This window comes from Lingula anatina, chromosome 3, assembly GCF_051362555.1.
Source record: "Lingula anatina isolate TDL-2025a chromosome 3, LinAna3.0, whole genome shotgun sequence".
NCBI lineage: Eukaryota > Metazoa > Brachiopoda > Lingulata > Lingulida > Lingulidae > Lingula > Lingula anatina.
This window is the reverse complement of record NC_141769.1, coordinates 13,577,084-13,595,118: the sequence shown is the minus strand read 5'-3', so window position 1 is coordinate 13,595,118 and position 18,035 is coordinate 13,577,084. Positions and strand designations below refer to the sequence as shown.

The following is an 18,035-nucleotide window of genomic DNA, read 5'->3' as shown; positions in this document are numbered from 1 at the left end:
AGTATCAATGTGGGCAATATCTTAATTATGCTAGGGGGAATAGAGATGCACGGAAATAACAATGTAAATAATGGAAATAACAATGCTGGGACCTAGAGATGACCATGATGAGGTCACTTTCCAGAGCCATATTATATTACATTATACTGACCACATCAATAATCTAATAAATAAATCCGATCCTTGTTTTCCCAGCCCACTTTGAGTACACTCACATGCCAATTACTGCCATGGAAATGGTCAGATACTGTAATTAAGCTGTCTGCTATGACAGCTTGGTCACACCTTCATAACCAGACCTTAGTACTAGAATTCTTCACATTATTACAAAGAATCATGTCTCTAGGGTCAGGCTACATAAGCAACTGTCAAAGAGTTACTAAAAGATACTCTGTAGTTTATATACAGAGGCAGCAATATAATATAATATTTTTTTCTCTCCTATTCATCTCCCATTCATGCGGATCAATCAAATTAATAGCCTAAGGATGATAAACAGTACTGAGGGACATATCTCATATAGTGTAAAATGCCATTATTTTTATCCTAAGAATGATGTGATTTTTTTCTTCAGTCAACAGCTAATATTGAGATGGTTTTTACCTCCAATATTTCAATTAAAAACAGAATTATTAATTTGCATCATAAAACAATCTTAGCATCACCAAATACATTCAAAACTTTTCACCAGAAATGGAAATTTCTCTCCGAGTTTGATACATATGACGTAAAATAAAATTGTCACAGTCATAACTCTCTATGCAGTTTACTTCTCTTTTGTCAGCTCATAATATCAGAACATCCAGGATACTATTATAGCTGTGATATATCCATCAACTGTGCAATAAACAGAGGGCAACGATATTCCACACAACAAGTATGTCTTTGTTGTCAGCTGGCGTTACTCTATCCCCATCCAATTAGAAATCAATTCTGCCCTATTATGCAAGATTGAGGGAGATGAAGTAACATTTGAAGAAAATTACGCACCTGAGTCTCAGTTAAGCGGACAAAATACCTGAATTTGATGCTTCATGAATCTTACGGCATATTAAATGCAGACAGCTTGAATGACTAGTTGATCTTAGATTTTCAAATTTGATCAGGCTGCAATTGTGGGGAATAAATCTTAACCTGTGGCTGTCTACGCAGATCATTTGTTTATGTCTGTCTTTGCTCATCATATCTGTGACCAACTTTCTGAAGTGAAACTGTTAATCTTAAATGCTTTACATCAAACAATTTGTGACATTGTCAGTCACAGAAAAATTCAATCTCAAACATGGCTGCCAAGCTCTTTCATGTTCTCCAAATGCGTTGAAACGGAATAGCTCAACTTACTTTATCTCCACGCTAAATTTACCGCTGCTATGTAATAAAATAAAATAAAATAAAATAAAAGTCTTCAAATGAAATCTATGTCATCCAAACAATAGCGTCTGGGTTAAAAAAATAAAAGAAAATTTGTCACATCATGTGTTTATCTCCTTGAATAACGTCTGAGCTACTCAAGGCTTTTCAATGCAGGAAATTGTGGAAAACTACATGTAATATCTCAAACATTCAACAATATATTAAAAGTAGGTACAAGCACATAAAACAAGTGCAATTTAGGTGGCACTGAAATGCAATTACAAATGCCAAGTTTATAACAAGGCCACTGGTTAACATTTTCCATCAAAACATACTGTTAGGAAGTTAGCAAGATATGTTGTTGTTGTTGAGGAACAACAAAGCCCAGGTGTACTCTTGGTTATTTGAGCTGTATTCAACAGTCAGTAATAAATTCAACCCAAGTCTCTACAGAAAACGTGTATTTTTTATATTGTGCTGGGTCCAGATTGCTGTATCATAAAGTCTGTTGGTTGCTTTGAAAGTTTTAGACTGGTATCCATACCTAAATGGATCTGACAGGATCGATCCATCTCCAAGGGGTTTCTCACTAAATGGCTTTCAGCTTATACCTCTTAGATGTCTGTCACGTGTAACAAAGCTGCTAAACAATAATTAATTATCCCCTAGCAGCTTTAATACACATGACAGACATCTAAGCTGTTAAAGTCGATTGCAATTTAGTGAGAATCCCCTTGGAGATAGATCGATTCACAGTTAGTACCATAGGGTGTGGGAATGGTCCTTTAGCAATCATTTAATAGAACATGAATAGAATTCTTATCTGATTCAAAGACTAGATCAACATTAAGGGATTTGTACATTTAGAAATCACATTTTCATTCCAAACTTTAAACTGCACATCTCCACTGTGCAAACTATACCTTAAAGGGATAATAACTCTTTGTTTTGGCCAAAAAATGAATTTTCCTGGAGTAAACAACAATTTTCCCATACTTACCAATGGTTAATGAATCCATTTTAACATTCAAAGTTAGTCCCTGGTTTTTTTCTTAAAAGTTTGTTTTTGTTAAAATCTCTTAAGAGATTATAACAGAGTACAGCCATCAATGGAGGTCATGTGATCTGAAGACAAGCTCAGATATCAAAATAATAGCTATAACTGCCGTTTTTGTGGTAAAACAGAATAAATTATATTTCTATGAGTTGCTCACAATGTTTTTATTGTGAAATATAGATATCATACGAAGAGTTATTATCCCTTTAAGCCTAGAAATATAAAAGAAGCTGACAAAATCTGTTATTTTTTACACTTACACACTTACTCCACTGTAAAGTTTATCAAAATTAATATACAAAATTTTTACCCCCCATTAAATTTAACTAAAATGTTATATATTGTGTGTAAGTAAAGAGAAAGATCACCATACAGTACTAAATACTTCAAAAGATTTATAATAATAGTAAAAATAATATAAAATTTTGTATTTTCATAATATATGGGCAATTTCCAGAATTTTAATATGACCAGGAAGACTTAAAGCAACCCGCAAATCCAGTGCATTTCCATCTTCAAAGACATTTAGCAGTGCCCTTAACATTTCAAAGTACTTGCAACTTTTATGTACTGCAGTTTCACGCCAGTGGCTGCTATGGCACATTATCTGCTACTCTATTAGGGAGCTGAGACGGAACTGATGTTCAACCTGATGAGGACTGCTGACAAAAAGGTCGGTCAGAGGAAACCAATTCTTTGAAATGGCGTCAGTTGACTTGTTTCCATTTTCAAACACGGCAAAAACATATAAAAAGCAGGATCACACACACGGATAATAGCTCTGCAAACATATTTATTGCTAAAAGGTTGACACAGTGTTTCTTTTTTCATGGTTCCCTGATGATTTCATGCCTAAATGCAGGTCACCTGTCAAATGTGTACCTACTGGTTGTCTTACTTAAGGGAAATTTTGAATTCTCAACTCAGTTCTTATTCTCTCCAGTTAACACATTTTAAAGGAGTAATCAAACAACTTTTTCCTAATGAAACTACTTTAAAATGTATGGGAATTTAACAAAACCCTTTGGCCCTGACTTTAAAAAGGCTGAGGAAATAAAAAAGATGTCCTTAAAATCACTATAAAATGTCAACAATTTGACACTTATTTGCTTACTTAACAAGTCTGTTGGACCAGTACTGCATAGTTGAGCAATTTTTTCAAGATAACATGAACATCTTTTACTAAATTCACAATTTTTTTTAATTCATTTTTACATTTAGACAGTCAGTCAGATGTTATTCATTTTCTAATAAAATTTTCACTGTCAAAGCTTTGTTTATATGAAAACAACTCAATATTTTTAAAACAAAATAAAAATATTATTGAAAAAACTTATCAAAAATCTTTGGAAAAATAGCTTTCACATTAGAAATACTTAAATTATTTAAAAAGCTTTCTAAATAAATATTCCTTGGACCACTTTTAGCCCACAAGTCAATAACCGGAGATCAGATGGTACCATAAGCTTGTAAACCATACTCACTAGAGATAAAAACCTTCATAATCTGTCTTAATTATTTTAAGAGATGAAAATTACTTTGTTTCATAAGCAAACATTGACTTTGAATTTGATGGGTAAAAAATATAAACAAGTCAGCAAAGCTGTCAAATGTACAGACAAAAAGCAGGAAATAACAAAAAAAGGCTACTGTCAATTCTGATGCAAAAGTACATTATGTTAAACTGCAAATTCAACATCAAATTTTAATTATGCTCAACAGGTAAAATACATCTGTGTCTGTACATAAAAACGGCATTTCTTTAAAATAATGGCCCGATTATGCTGATTTTTGAACTCAACCTGCGATTTAGCAGAAATGACCACTCCTGTGAGTTTAATGACAATTGGCCTATCTGTTTTTCTTATATTGTGTTTACAGTGTTGCATATATGCTGAAAAGTGAAAAAAAAAGCATAACTACTAAAATAGTGGCCCGATCATGCCGATTTTTTAACTTGACCTGCGTTTTAGTAAGATCAATTACTCTGCATATTAGTCCTGTATTTCTTTTTTGAAAGTTTGACAATCATAAGTAACATGGTTTTCCCATAATGGTCATCTTGGCAGCAGCACCCAAAATTGTGTTTTCTTCTATTCTGATGCAATATTACATAATGGTTAACAGCAAAATGACCGTTAATTTTTAATAATAAAATACACATATCATGGATTTTCAGAAAATGTGACTAGCATGGGTCTTCAAGCCCGTGGAACATGCCAATTTTCGAACTTGACCTGTGTTATAGTAAGATCAATTACTCTTGTGATTTTCATGACAACAGGCCTATCGGTTTTCCCTAAAATGTGTTTACAGTGTTGCATACATGCTGAAAAGTGAAAAAACAGCATAACTTCTACAATAATGGCCCGATCATGCTGATTTTTTTAACTTGACCTGCGTTTTATGAATATTCATCAGCTCTGTAAATATACAGCCAAAAAGTAAAACTGCCATCCACTTATCATGTTTACAATGAAAGTGCACGGCATCGGCACCGGCGACAACGGCGACGACAGACGTAGGTGATGGCAATATGTACAGACACATCTGTACATATTTACTGTACTGTTTGAGAACAGTAAGTGACATGGTTTTTCTTAAATGGTCATCATGGGAGCAGTGCCCAAAATAGGTTTTTTCAAATTTTGATGCAATATTACATAATGTTTAACAGCATAATGACCATCAATTTTTAATTATAAAATATTAGTATCATGGATATTCAGAAAATGTGACTAGCAAAGGTCTTCAGGCCCATGGAACTTCCAAGTCACAACTTGAAAATGCCAGAATGTAAACAAGACAGCACTGTTCTGAAATGTTTTTTTTCTCCATTTTTAACACTTTTTTTAACATAAAACAAAATTAACAGGTTACTGCCATTTTTATACGATCAACTAAGAAAATTGATGAGATGGGAAAAATATCAATACAACAGTGTTAAATGTCCAATTTCCTCCGTTCTGAGATTCTGAACATAGTGAATGATTAAATCTGACAAACTGCAATGATATGAGTTTATTTCCATTTTTGAAACTTTATTACGCAATACACGATAAAAAGTTTACCATCATTTTTACGTAATCAACTAACAATGTTGTAAAGATGCAGGAAATGTCAAACAAACACTTTTACGTATCTTATTATTCAATAATGAGACTGTTAACATGCCTAAGAGTTGAATCTGAGGAAATTTGAAAAAACAGCATAACTTCTAAAATAATGGCCCGATTATGCTGATTTTCGAACTCAACCTGTGTTTTAGTAAGATTGACCACTCCTGTGAGTTAAATGACAATTGTCCTATCTGTTTTTCTTATATTGTGTTTACAGTGTTGCATATATGCTGAAAAATGAAAAAACAGCATAACTACTAAAATAGTGGCCCGATCATGCCGATTTTCGATCTTGACCTGCGTTTTAGTAAGATTGATTACTCCTGTGAGTTTCATGACAACAGGCCTAACGGTTTTCCTTAAAATGTGTTTACAGGGTTGCATATATGCTGAAAAGTGAAAAAACAGCATAACTTCTACAATAATGGCCCGATCATGCTGGTTTTCGAACTTGACCTGCGTTTTATGAATATTCATCAGCTCTGTAAATATTAAGCCAAAAAGTAAAACTGCCCTCCACTTATCGTGTTTACAAGGAAAGTGCACGGCGCCGGCATCGGCATCGGCGACGGCGACGGCGACGGCGACGACAGACGCAGGTGATGGCAATATGTACAGACACATCTGTGTCTGTACATAAAAATTAGAGATTTTATTCCATAAAAAAATTTATTTTCTTTTTAAAAGATCTTAGGAGAAAGTTCAATTGAGAGGGGAAAATATTATCATCAATAGAAATACCAGACAAAAATTGAAACTTATTTTATAGAAACTCTTTTACTGTTCAATTTTCAGGTCAAATACCAGAATGGGTCATAAAATATCTAAGATACTTTAAGCAGGTTAAAGCTGCAACTGTGAAATTAACTCTACTGTAAATAAATTTATTTATAATTTGATAAAAGAATCTTAAAACTGAAACTTGAAAATGAGGATTTTCCCATAAGAGCCTATACAAATTAGTAGATCATTTGAGAAATACATAATTTTTTTTTTGAAAATATGTGAAAAATGTTTGTTTTTTGCATGAATTAAAAAAGAAGATATTTATATGTGGGAAAATGAGCAGCATTATCTTTTCAGAATAAGCAATTCACAAATGTAGATTTACTTCCTTCAGTTGGGGCTTTGACATTTTACTTAAATATATAGTGTACAATTAAAAGCTTTTAACCAGAATTCTTCTCATTATGAGGATTGGATGGGGGCGGTATGCCAGCACTTAGTGCACTTATAGAGTTGATGGGAGTCTTAGAGGGAGAACCACAGCTATGTACTGTGGCAATTACTTTGTGGTTTTTTATTGATCGTGAAATGAGTATGTGAAACAGAAGGAAGGGGTACACATTCCTGGCAAGTTTTCATTGAATATTTCTACTGAGGCATGACTGTGTGTAGTTACGCTTGACACATTTCTGGATGTCACATGTATGGAAGTCACATGTATGACATGGTTGACATTGCTTTGGGTAAATCAGTTTTTAATCATTCTCAGACCAGTAAATTTTTCAAATGCTTTTTTAGAGTTGCGTCATTTTTTATTGGAGATGATTAAATTGTACAGTAATTGCCTACAAAATTATTGTGTGATTTTGTTTGTTCCGACCTTGTGCCACTGACCAGTTGACCTGATCAGGTTACTAGTTCACAGAGGCAAGTTGCATGGCATTGTATAATATTCAAAATTGAATAAACAATTTGCTGCATAGCAATCTAAATCTTTTAGCAGATAAAACACTTAAAAGTAAATCTTTCACATTTTGAAGAACACTGAACTATGTAAACTGCACAAAAATAAATACCATTATACTAATTGGTGCACATGTTTGGTTACTGCTGACATGTGCTTTCAAAGGCATACATTAATTTTTCAAAAATTGGCAGTCTCAGAAAGGTTAATAAAGGCATTGTCAAGTTAATAATACTTTCTCAGAAAAGTTAGCTTCACATAAAATAACACTGGAGCAAACTTGTAAAAGATTAAATATATCAAAATCATAATCGTACCTTATCCAATTTTTGATATGAAATGAAAAAGAAGGCCTTATATTCAAAAGAGAATGCATACTGAAAATTCAATTTGTAACTGTAACTTAAGTGTACTACCAGAGGACCATCATCTTTGGGAGAAAAAAGTCCAAAAAAAGACGATTAACCGGAAACTGTTTCCATAGGGTTGGTGAGTCCCTATTTAAGCCAGGCTAAAACCAATAGACATGAAACTGTATTATTTAATTTTGGTAAGTCATAAATGAAAAAGAAATCATGCAATTTTACAGACTATTTGGAAGATAAAAATGATAATCTGAGTAAAAAATATACTGTCAATTAAAAAATTACATTTCATATATGTTACAGTAGCATCCATGCAGCTCCAGTTGTGTAATTTTCCAAAACTTTTAATATTTTATTAGGTGGCATTAACCACCTACTTTTTCACCACTGGCTTCACTGAGAATTAAAATACATTGCACACCAAAACTGTTACCTAAAGTTAAAACAGAAGATCAGATATCACATGATGAACATACTGCTCAAGGTGAATAAAAGGCAAGATTCACATTTCAAACACTATATAATGAAAACCGTATATAAACTGTTTAAAAGTTTTAGAGTGATCTGTATCTTTAAGAAAAACAGACACAGTGTAATCTGAAGCTGTTGCTGTACAAAGGTAATACTTCTTATAAAAGAACTGACTTCAAGTTAAATGATTAAATGTGTCATTTCAAACTTTTACCCAGCATCCCTTTAAAGCGAGATATGATTATTCAAACATACCCAGCTTCACACTGAGGGGCCATCTCAACAATATATGTACACCAGGCCTGTGAACAGCATGCAGGGCATGTCAACATAGGACAATAATCCCTGACGTCTCCATAGCGGTTGGGGCATACACAAATGACTTGTCGTGAATGCAACATGTCAAAAAATATAGAATATGTGGATTTACATCATTTTAGTATTATATGGGACATGGGTATGTCAACAGCATGGGACTTGGAGACAGGACCTTGCAACAGAATATGCAAAAGAATTGACACATGTCAACAGCATGACACATGGAGACAAGACTTCGCAACAGAGTATGCAGAAGACTTATAACATATCAAAAGCCTGAGATACAGAGATAAGGCTTTGCAACAGAGTATGCAAAAGACTTATAACATATCAAAAGCCTGAGATACAGAGATAAGGCTTTGCAACAGAGTATGCAAAAGACTCATAACATATCAAAAGCCTGAGATACCCAGACAAGGCCTTGCAACAGAAAATGCTACAGACATAGCACGTCAACAGCGATAGCTATGAGATCAACAGACTTTACACATTTCAACAGCCTGAGACATGGCAACAAGGCCTTGCAACAGAGTATGCAGCACACTTTACACATTTCAACAGCCTGAGACATGGAGACAAGGCCTTGCAACAGAGTATGCAGCAGACTATACACATGTCAACAGCTTGAGATATGGCGACAAGGCCTTGCAACAGAGTATGCAGTAGACTATACACATGTCAACAGCTTGAGAAATGGAGACAAGGCCTTGCAACAGAGTATGCAGCAGGCTACACACATGTCAACAGCTTAAGATATGGAGACAAGACCTTGCAACAGAGTATGCAGCAGATTTACAACATTTCTACAGCATGGGGTATGAAGAGCAACATAATATTTAACAGTCTTAAAAGCAATCTTAACACAAGTCAACAGCCTGAGACATGAAGACAAAGCCTTGCAACTGAGTATCTAGCATATTAATGCCATATCTACAAAAAATCACATGTAAAATTCTTCAATATCTGCATCATGTGGAACATAGACCTGTAATATGTCAATAATATCTAAGAGGCTAACTGTGACTGAAATTTTCCTGACAATGACACAGCATCATACAGACAACCAGACCAACTTAATGAAGACTATGTTTGTTTAGATAAGGATCATTTTTTAACATACGATGCAACGTCTACAGCCAGGTTTTTTAATAATTTGCATTTGCCATTACATATAATGAAAATGCAACCGAAGTTTACCAAAGTTTAGATGGAGATCTTCGTGAGGTCTTCCAAGACTGACACATGCATATTTAAAAATAATACACTCAGCAATATATTGAGAAAAGTATGGTGTTCATCCTAATAAAATTTATTTATATCTATTTCTCTACATGTATTTTTTGATACTCTAATTAAATACTCTGAACATGTTTTATCTAAACTGTGATATTACATATTTTTGACATGGTCCCTGGGGGAGAAACTTTTTTAGCCAAGTTCCAACCCCCACTGAAAGCTACATTTTTATCATCTTAAAAGAAATTAATTCAAGTGTGGCATTTCAATTTGGGTGGGGAGACAACGGGGAAAGATCATTTTGTGACATAAAAACTGACACATTACAATACCAATCTAGTAATTTAAAAATACAAATTTCAACTATCCATATTGAAATGTTGCCACAGAAATTGAAAAAGAGAAAAAAAGTAGAATCAATTTTTGCAAAGATGGCCAAATAAAAAAAAATTCTGAATGAAAGGCTTGAAAGTCTACAAAAAATCACATGTAAAATTCTTCTTATGACACCCCATGCAAAAAAATGAGACCAGCTTCTTTTGCAAAATCAAGCTATTCATTTAGAGCTATTTCCAACTATCTATCTCAGAAATCCACCAGGCATGGCTCCATTATTTTAGACAGTAAGGAAAAATGGATTTCAAGCACCAATGTTGCCTCTGCCATGTCCAGGCCCAAGAAGAACACAACAAGACCAGCCAGCGAGGATGGGAAGATACGCTCCAGGAACGTGCGACAAAGACGGCATCCCGCCTCTGGATGTTTTCTGCAATAAAACACCAAAGATGTGGTATGCCGAGAAGAATTTCACCCGATCAGGACACACTGAGGCTGGTATATATCAAACAAATTTTGAATCATGCATAAAATAGTAATTGCTTTGATCACTGGGCTTGTGCTGCTCCAAGGTTAGTTTCAAATTCTTTCAATTAATGAGAAATGTTTTTCACATGTTTTTTTTGCAAGCTTTAAAATTCTAAAAAAAATACCAATAGATACAAAAAATGGTATCATATGTTAAGATATTGCATGAAGACATTTAACACTACTTGCCTTTTTTTTTCTAGTAATTGCTTGCTTGGAGGCTGCACCTACAACAAACTGCTGCAGGGACAATAGTAAGAAAATAAAAAGTACGTAATTCTATGCAAAAATACTGTTATGATGAAAACATCAGAATAATATTTTTAAAACACTAAGAAAGATACAGTTCTTGGCTTATGCATTATGCTGTTTTGATTTTGATTTTGATTTTGTTTAAATGGTCTTTCAAACTCTAATTTCAGACTGTCTGTGTCAAGACAAGTCTTCAAGAGAGTTGGCAGCAGCAAATAGGGGCTCTCTTTGGTGGCGCTTTCGATTTTCTGGCAGATGACAACATGACTTCACCCAAGTAACTTCAATCATCCATTGTGATATTTAAAAACACACCATCTTTATATTTCATCTCACAAACTGTGCTGCAAAAAACAGAGGAGCTAGATGAACAGAAAACTAGGAAACTTGAATATGACCTACACTCACACAAATAAAGAAGATAAATTCTGAAGGGGAAAGAATCTCAAAATTGTAAATACATCTATCTGAATTGGAATCCCAATAAGGAAATAGTTTCAACCCTGACATCTACTGCTCAACTGTTTTCTACTATCTAAAAATATTACCATTCAGTCACTACTGCAACTCCCTAAGCAGTAAAATGACCAAGCATCATTATCCCAGGACCACCTGTATGGCGAATACAGAACTTCAAACTCCTGACAAAGTATGAGAAAAAGCAAGTGGACTGTAAGCAAAATGATACTTCATTTAGGAATTAACAAATGGTACGACATGATCCTTTCCACTGTCAATCACTACACTACATTTAATTCATCAAATCTTTCACAAGTTCAGGTATTTTTTCATGTATGTCTCCCAGGAACAGTTGTTTTTTTAAAGTGACCTAATCAGAAATGCAGGATGGAAGGAAGATAACGAAAGGTAGTGGTATTATATCTGTTTGTCTTGGCAGCAGTATCTACCTCAGCTTCATTGGATTTTGTCATAAAAATTTACAGATAACATAAAACCTACTGAAGCAAATTTTATAAGTGTTCCGCACATTTTAACTGTAAATACTATAGATCAATATACTGAAAACATGTTCATGTTAGGAGCTTAGTACTCTTTTTCAGTCATGGAAATGATGTAGAAAAGGGAACAGCTCAAATGTTTCGTAGCATAATATCTTCAAAACATCTTTAAAACATTTTTTCCATTCTGGTAACTATGCACTGTAAATAAGAAAGTGCCATTTTCTTTGTTTAATTTATGAGAATTATTTTCTATGTTTAGTGCCATTTCCAAGCTAGGTGAACGGTGAAAATATTTTTGTAAATCTAAAATTATTTTAGAAATGAATGCAATTAGTTCAGACTAACAACAAACATGACTACTGCTCTTCTTCTGTTACATTTGAGTCAATTTCTGCTGACACAAGTGAACTAAAAAGGAAATCCCAAACACAGCTAACTAAAACTTTACCTATGAATAATTTAACTAAATGTTACTTTCAGTCAAGATGAGACTAGCTAGCTTGGTGCAATTCTTTTCTAAAATTGACCACTTCTTAAAAAAAAAAGATCACTCAAATTTATTTTATCATTATTCTATAATTTATTCATTCATTTGTCTGTTATCTTCAATTTTTAAAGACATCATTATCTTTTTCATACAGTTAATGTTGTCTTTTTTTTAAAGTTTAACATGCCAACGTAAGATCAACTGAACAATGTGCTATGTTGATTTAATTAAATACTAGTATTAAAAAGTGCAATCTTTTCACTGAGAGGGGGGCATTAATGTGTTACATTCTGGCATTTAAAATGGCAGTGGCAGTGTTAATATAAATGTAACATTTGTTGACTCCTGTGTCAAATATCTGCAATAAAACCAATTATATTGTATGTTCAAATTACTTCAATGATTGTCTAATTTAATTTATAACTAGTATTAAATATAGGAATATTATTTATCTTATGAATCTAAATTATTTCTGTATTAAATGTTCTTATGAAATAAAGAATATGTATATTTTTTACTTAACTGCTTTTACTCACTTCATAGTAGATTTGAGTAAACCCCAGTAGCTTGGTGATGTGAAATTACCCATTGGAACACAACTTGATCAATTTTTTTTTTATACTTTTCTTCTCATACCCACTGACATCCTTTTTTATCTTCGATTTATGCCTCCTTTAGGGGCATGATCTAAAATATCATGTTTTTCTTAACAAACTCGGCAGTTCAATTGCAAAAGCTGCTCAAGTATGATACAAAAAAGGAAATAACTTTTTGCCTTTAACCATTTCAATAAGACATTTTTGTCAAGGCAAATATAAGTCAATGAAGAACGTGTAGGTTTTTCTTATGAAAAGAAATGTAGTTAAAGGCTTTTAATTTCAAATGTGTATATTCCTTACTGCTTATAAATCTCCAGACTTGCCTCGGTTTGCTAAAATACACACACACGCATACTCATTTTTAAACATATATGGCATATTTCTATCGAATAAATGTCACAGAAGAATCATTCCTATTATTTGACAAATTAGGTCTAAATTCAAATTTATTAAGAAGAAGAAGAAACCTACTGACCAGCTAACAATTGTGTGAAGCAATGACAATTAGCTGAAGCATACATGTCAGCAGAATAATTTTGCAAAACACCATTTTATGCTATCAAAAGGCATTTCTAAGATAATAATCTTAATTTTTTATAAGGAAAAAATTCACCTTAAGCATCTTTGGCACACCTGTAAACTACCTATGAATGCAGTGCATGGGGGTGAATGTGTTTAAAGTGCAACAACCGCAATGCCAGTATGTTGGCTGCAGTTGTTTGGATTTACTAATAATGACAATGTATGAGGCAATTTCTATTTTCATGAATTCAAAAACATAACTCATTATTTCCCTGATCCTTTTCACAAATGAAATAAAAATAGTATGTGTGTGCATACACTGTATATGGGTAGAGATAAAGTGCTCTGATGCCCATAAGTAAAGAAAAGAATTTCCTAAAGCTTTTTTTGTGTCCCAGTCATTACTTGAAATATCAGTGGACCTGAGAGATTCTCTTCCATTCGTAATAAATAGTTTAAAAGAGTTAGATATTTCTACCAAGAAAAAAAACCATACAGTGAATTTTAATAAAGAAAATATCTTATTTAACAAAATGGTACTAAAATGTGCAAACCCATGTGGCTGAAAAGTTTGCTGGCAAAACAAAAGTACCTCCTTGCTAAAACAGCATATTAACAAAAAAAAAGACATATCATATCTGAGCCAAGTACAATTAAAAATGGATTCAGACAACAATTAGTAAACCAATCTTATGCAAGCAAACAACATGCTTCCTACCTGTCCCTTCTGTCGTTTTTTTGGATCAATCTTGCTATGAGGCACCCATCCTCTATTTATTAAAATTGTAGTACTGAAATACAAGAGGACAGCAGTTATATGTTGTAAGGTATAGCTTTGTAAGGTATAGCTTTAATTTAATGTAAAAGGTTAAAACTTTAAGCTTAGAACACTATATGGTTCTTGCTATGTTTTTGCCTAAACAGACATGAGCCTCTAACATTTATCATGGAACCCTACAACTAATCTGCCAGGGGTGCCACCTCAGAATTGAATTTAAAAAAGTGAAGAAGCTCATGTCTGCTAAACACTGTGATCTTGACATACTCATGAAATATAAAAGTATTCTGGCTTACGTAAACAAATGGCAATTCTCTTACCAAATTGCAGAAAGAACAGAAAAAAATTACCTTAAGCTACAAATTTCAATTTGGTTTAAAAAATTTACCCACTTGGCTAACACAAAACATGTTAACGTTATTTCAGAGAGCAAAATGTTACCACCACCCACTTCCTGTCCGACAGCTTAAATGGCGTCACCACCCAGCCTCCGTAATGGGTCATTTCATTTTTTCTAGTGTTTGGCTGCAGCCCCCTCATCACAGCCTGGTTTGTACTCTCCACCCTGGAAATGCAGAGACAAAGCCATACAAGGGATGATAAATACATGTGAAAAACATTTTGCAACAGATATAGGTGCAAACTTGAGATCAATTTACATGGGATGACACCTTTTGAAAGGTATATCACAGATCAATAAAATTAACACCAATGGCATAGATTGAAGTCATTTCTATATTTCATTTGCATATCTTCATGTATAATTTTTACTATGACGGGAAGTAGAATTCACTATCATATTAAATAATTTACCAATGAAAATTATATTAACATATAGCCTAAATACTTGATACACTGAGTCTTGTAGAAATTGTATCAAATATTAAGAACATTGCTCTCCTACCTTCCTTTAGGTGAAACAACAACTTCCCTGGAGTGGTCAAATGTCCCTCGCACACGGATAGGGTGATACTCAAGGTCCTGTATTTCTCTTAAGCTAAAAATTCACAATTGAAATGATTTTTTTATATTTTATATATGTAAATTAAAACAGTTGACTTTTAGTCTACCAATATGACTGACAAAATAAAATGTCCTGTGAAAGGGGGTAATTATAAAAACAAGTTAAGACTTTTTTTTTGTCATTTGAACCTGTGAAATTTTTGTTTTTGTTTTTAGCAACCAAATGAATGAACAAATTTCTATGATCAAAATTTCTATGACTAAAACAGACATGTAGCATAAACATACATTACCTTGGCAAAACAAAAATAAATTAACAAAGATCCAATTGTGTGGTTTCCTATACAAATTTTTTTTCAAACCTAATTTTCCTCAAAAAAGGGGCTACTTTTTCCCACTCATGAATCATTGCTTGACCTGTCCATGCACTCAGAGTCAATGTCTTGGTTTTGTACCTTTTCTAACTATATAACTCAGTTCCGAATGGATCATGATCCATTTAGACTGCAGTATTTTTTTTTTTTTTTTGATATTTCGTAGGATTTTTTTCCACTTTACAACAAGAAATTGGCAACAGAGTTGCAGTTTGTTTATCTGTATCATATCCACAAATTTATTTTTCACCAGATATCAAGAAATATTAAAGCTTTGAGGTCTAGAACTGGGAAAGAAAAATCAACATCAGGTATTCTTCAGAGAAATAACTATCTTAAGGATTCATCCCTTTTGAGGTTTGAATTGGGAAATATATTCAGAAGCTTTTTCAGTAACTAAGCCATGAAAACATGACTTTGGGACATTTTCAAGTGTGTATAGAATGCTTTTTAGGTTTACTGTTATCACTTACTCCTCTGGCAGAGGTATTGGATCTGAATTGGTCCTTTCATTAAGCATATCTATTATCCCCGTCTTCCATTTGAGTCTCTGTATCTGCCAAAAACCAAGGTATGTGAATACTGCTGGGGCCAACTGGAAAACAATGACATTAATTTATTCTAGTAAACTGGTAACAGTGTAGAGAGGTGTCACAAGTTTGACCTGGAGAGTAGACTATCTCCATGATAATTTTGATAAATTTTGCAAGTTATAAAAGCTGTTGGGTTTTTGCATTAAATAAATGATCAAATTTTATAACATTAGTATGATGACAATAATATATAGCTTAATACATGTTTCTATAGCAAAGAGGACATTATTATGAAATGTATGATGACAATAATATATAGCTTAATATATGTTTCTATAACAAAGAGGACATTATTATGAAATGTTTTGTCTTAAGATAAGAAACTGTTATTCTTCACATTTAGAGTAAGGTATCATATTCAGCCTCAGAGTTGGTTAATTGGTGCTTTCAGAACAGATGATCTGCAGATCAACTGATCCACGGATTTAATATGGCCGACCATACTTAAAAGCAAGCCACCTAAACCTATGATGGTCTCCTCGACCTCCACACGTTCCATTAAACGGACTAAATCTCTGCTCCAAGGTTTAATTGCTAGATCACTTCATGGATGGAGCATGTGGAGGCAGGGAGACCATTAGGAGATTAGGTGGCTTCATTTTAGTGAGGACAGCCATATTTAGTCCCTGGATCAGTTAGTCCAGGGATTATCTATTATGTACGCGCCCAATGTTGTAGTGAAAACCAATTAAAAAGAAAAAGTTATTCAAACAATGATAAAGTGAGAAAATAATAATTATCAGGTTTTACTATAATTTTCAATCCATCCCCCTAAAAAACAATGATACAAAAGAAAACTTACTAAGAAACACTTTACACAAGAACTTTTCTGGTGAGTATCAGGGGTGTTTCCACTAATGTACATATTAACCAGTCAACATTATATCGTATATCTCGTCTCACTCTCTCTCTTAGCATACCAGTAATGGGTAGCCACCCTTTAAAAATCTTTTCCAGTAGGGCAACTCCTTGTCACGGACACCAATCCCTTTTGGTATGCTGGAGCGACGATTTCTCTTCACTGTTGTACTGAATCCACGCCTTCCAAAGCATTGCAAAACTGCCACAAATGCATGCTGTAAAACAAAAGCTCTTTATTATTATTATGAAACAAAAGTGCTCCAAATTGCAAATGAACAGAGGGCTTTCAGCAGTTAAATGCATATTGATAACATCATTCAGACCATCAGTGCCAAGGTATGAATAATCTAAGATCTTTTAAAAAGCACATAAAATATCTATCCAATTTGCTTGAAAGTAAGTAAACTTATTGATACTTTTGCAGTACCAGTTTTCTTCCTGGTCTAGAATGGTGGAAATGCAACAATGAACAAGAAAGGAGGCCTCAGGTTTAACCCCTCCACATATGGGTCAGGGCATTGGACACTAATCCAAACCATATTGGTATGGCAATAGCTGAGGTGACCAGTCCACCCAGGTCATTTACCTTGTGAAAGGTCTCAGGTTGAGACAGCAACATTAGTCAGTTGCTAAATGTAAGTTCTAGTATCAGAGTTATTCATATTTATCATAACAGAGTTATTACATGGTGGTGGTTGTGTGTGTGTGTGTGTGGGGGGGGGGGGGGGGGGGGGTCTGCAAAAGTGCCACCACATACATTGTACCAACTGTCAAAAATAAGTTTTAAGATATGTAAATACCCATTACACATCTTTCAAACATATTTACAATGTCAAAACAAGTTGCAACCTCTGAAAAAGTTATCCATATGAACCACTGCACCCCAGTATTTGTAACAATATTATCTTACCAATGCACCAACATGTTGTTTTTATACCAGAGCACAGCACAATTAAGTTTTGTGACTTGAAAAACTACCTGTCCTTTCTGCTCATGTAACGATGTGGCAAATCTCAAAAACTGCCGTCTGATTCCAATCATATTTTTCACTTCACACAAAGTCATAGCATTTCCTTTCACATATACAGCTACTGTATTAACGTGCACACACAACATAGACGAAGAAATACATTGCAAAATTCGCGAAATTGGGTCAAGTATACACAAATTA

At 33.7% G+C, this 18,035-nt stretch overlaps 1 protein-coding gene across 1 annotated transcript in view; it reads right to left on the bottom strand.

Annotated features, from left to right (window-relative positions):
- LOC106178607 (surfeit locus protein 1) overlaps positions 1 to 18,035 on the bottom strand; it is a 25,813-nt gene extending 7,778 nt beyond the window's left edge. The window contains exons 1-6 of the mRNA XM_013561864.3: positions 17,843 to 18,035; positions 16,924 to 17,079; positions 15,884 to 16,005; positions 14,978 to 15,070; positions 14,525 to 14,638; positions 14,014 to 14,086 (exon numbers count right to left, since the gene is read on the bottom strand). Coding sequence (XP_013417318.2) covers positions 14,014 to 14,086; positions 14,525 to 14,638; positions 14,978 to 15,070; positions 15,884 to 16,005; positions 16,924 to 17,079; positions 17,843 to 17,980 — 696 coding nt within the window. The 5' untranslated portion in view covers positions 17,981 to 18,035. The remainder of the gene's footprint in view (positions 1 to 14,013; positions 14,087 to 14,524; positions 14,639 to 14,977; positions 15,071 to 15,883; positions 16,006 to 16,923; positions 17,080 to 17,842) is intronic.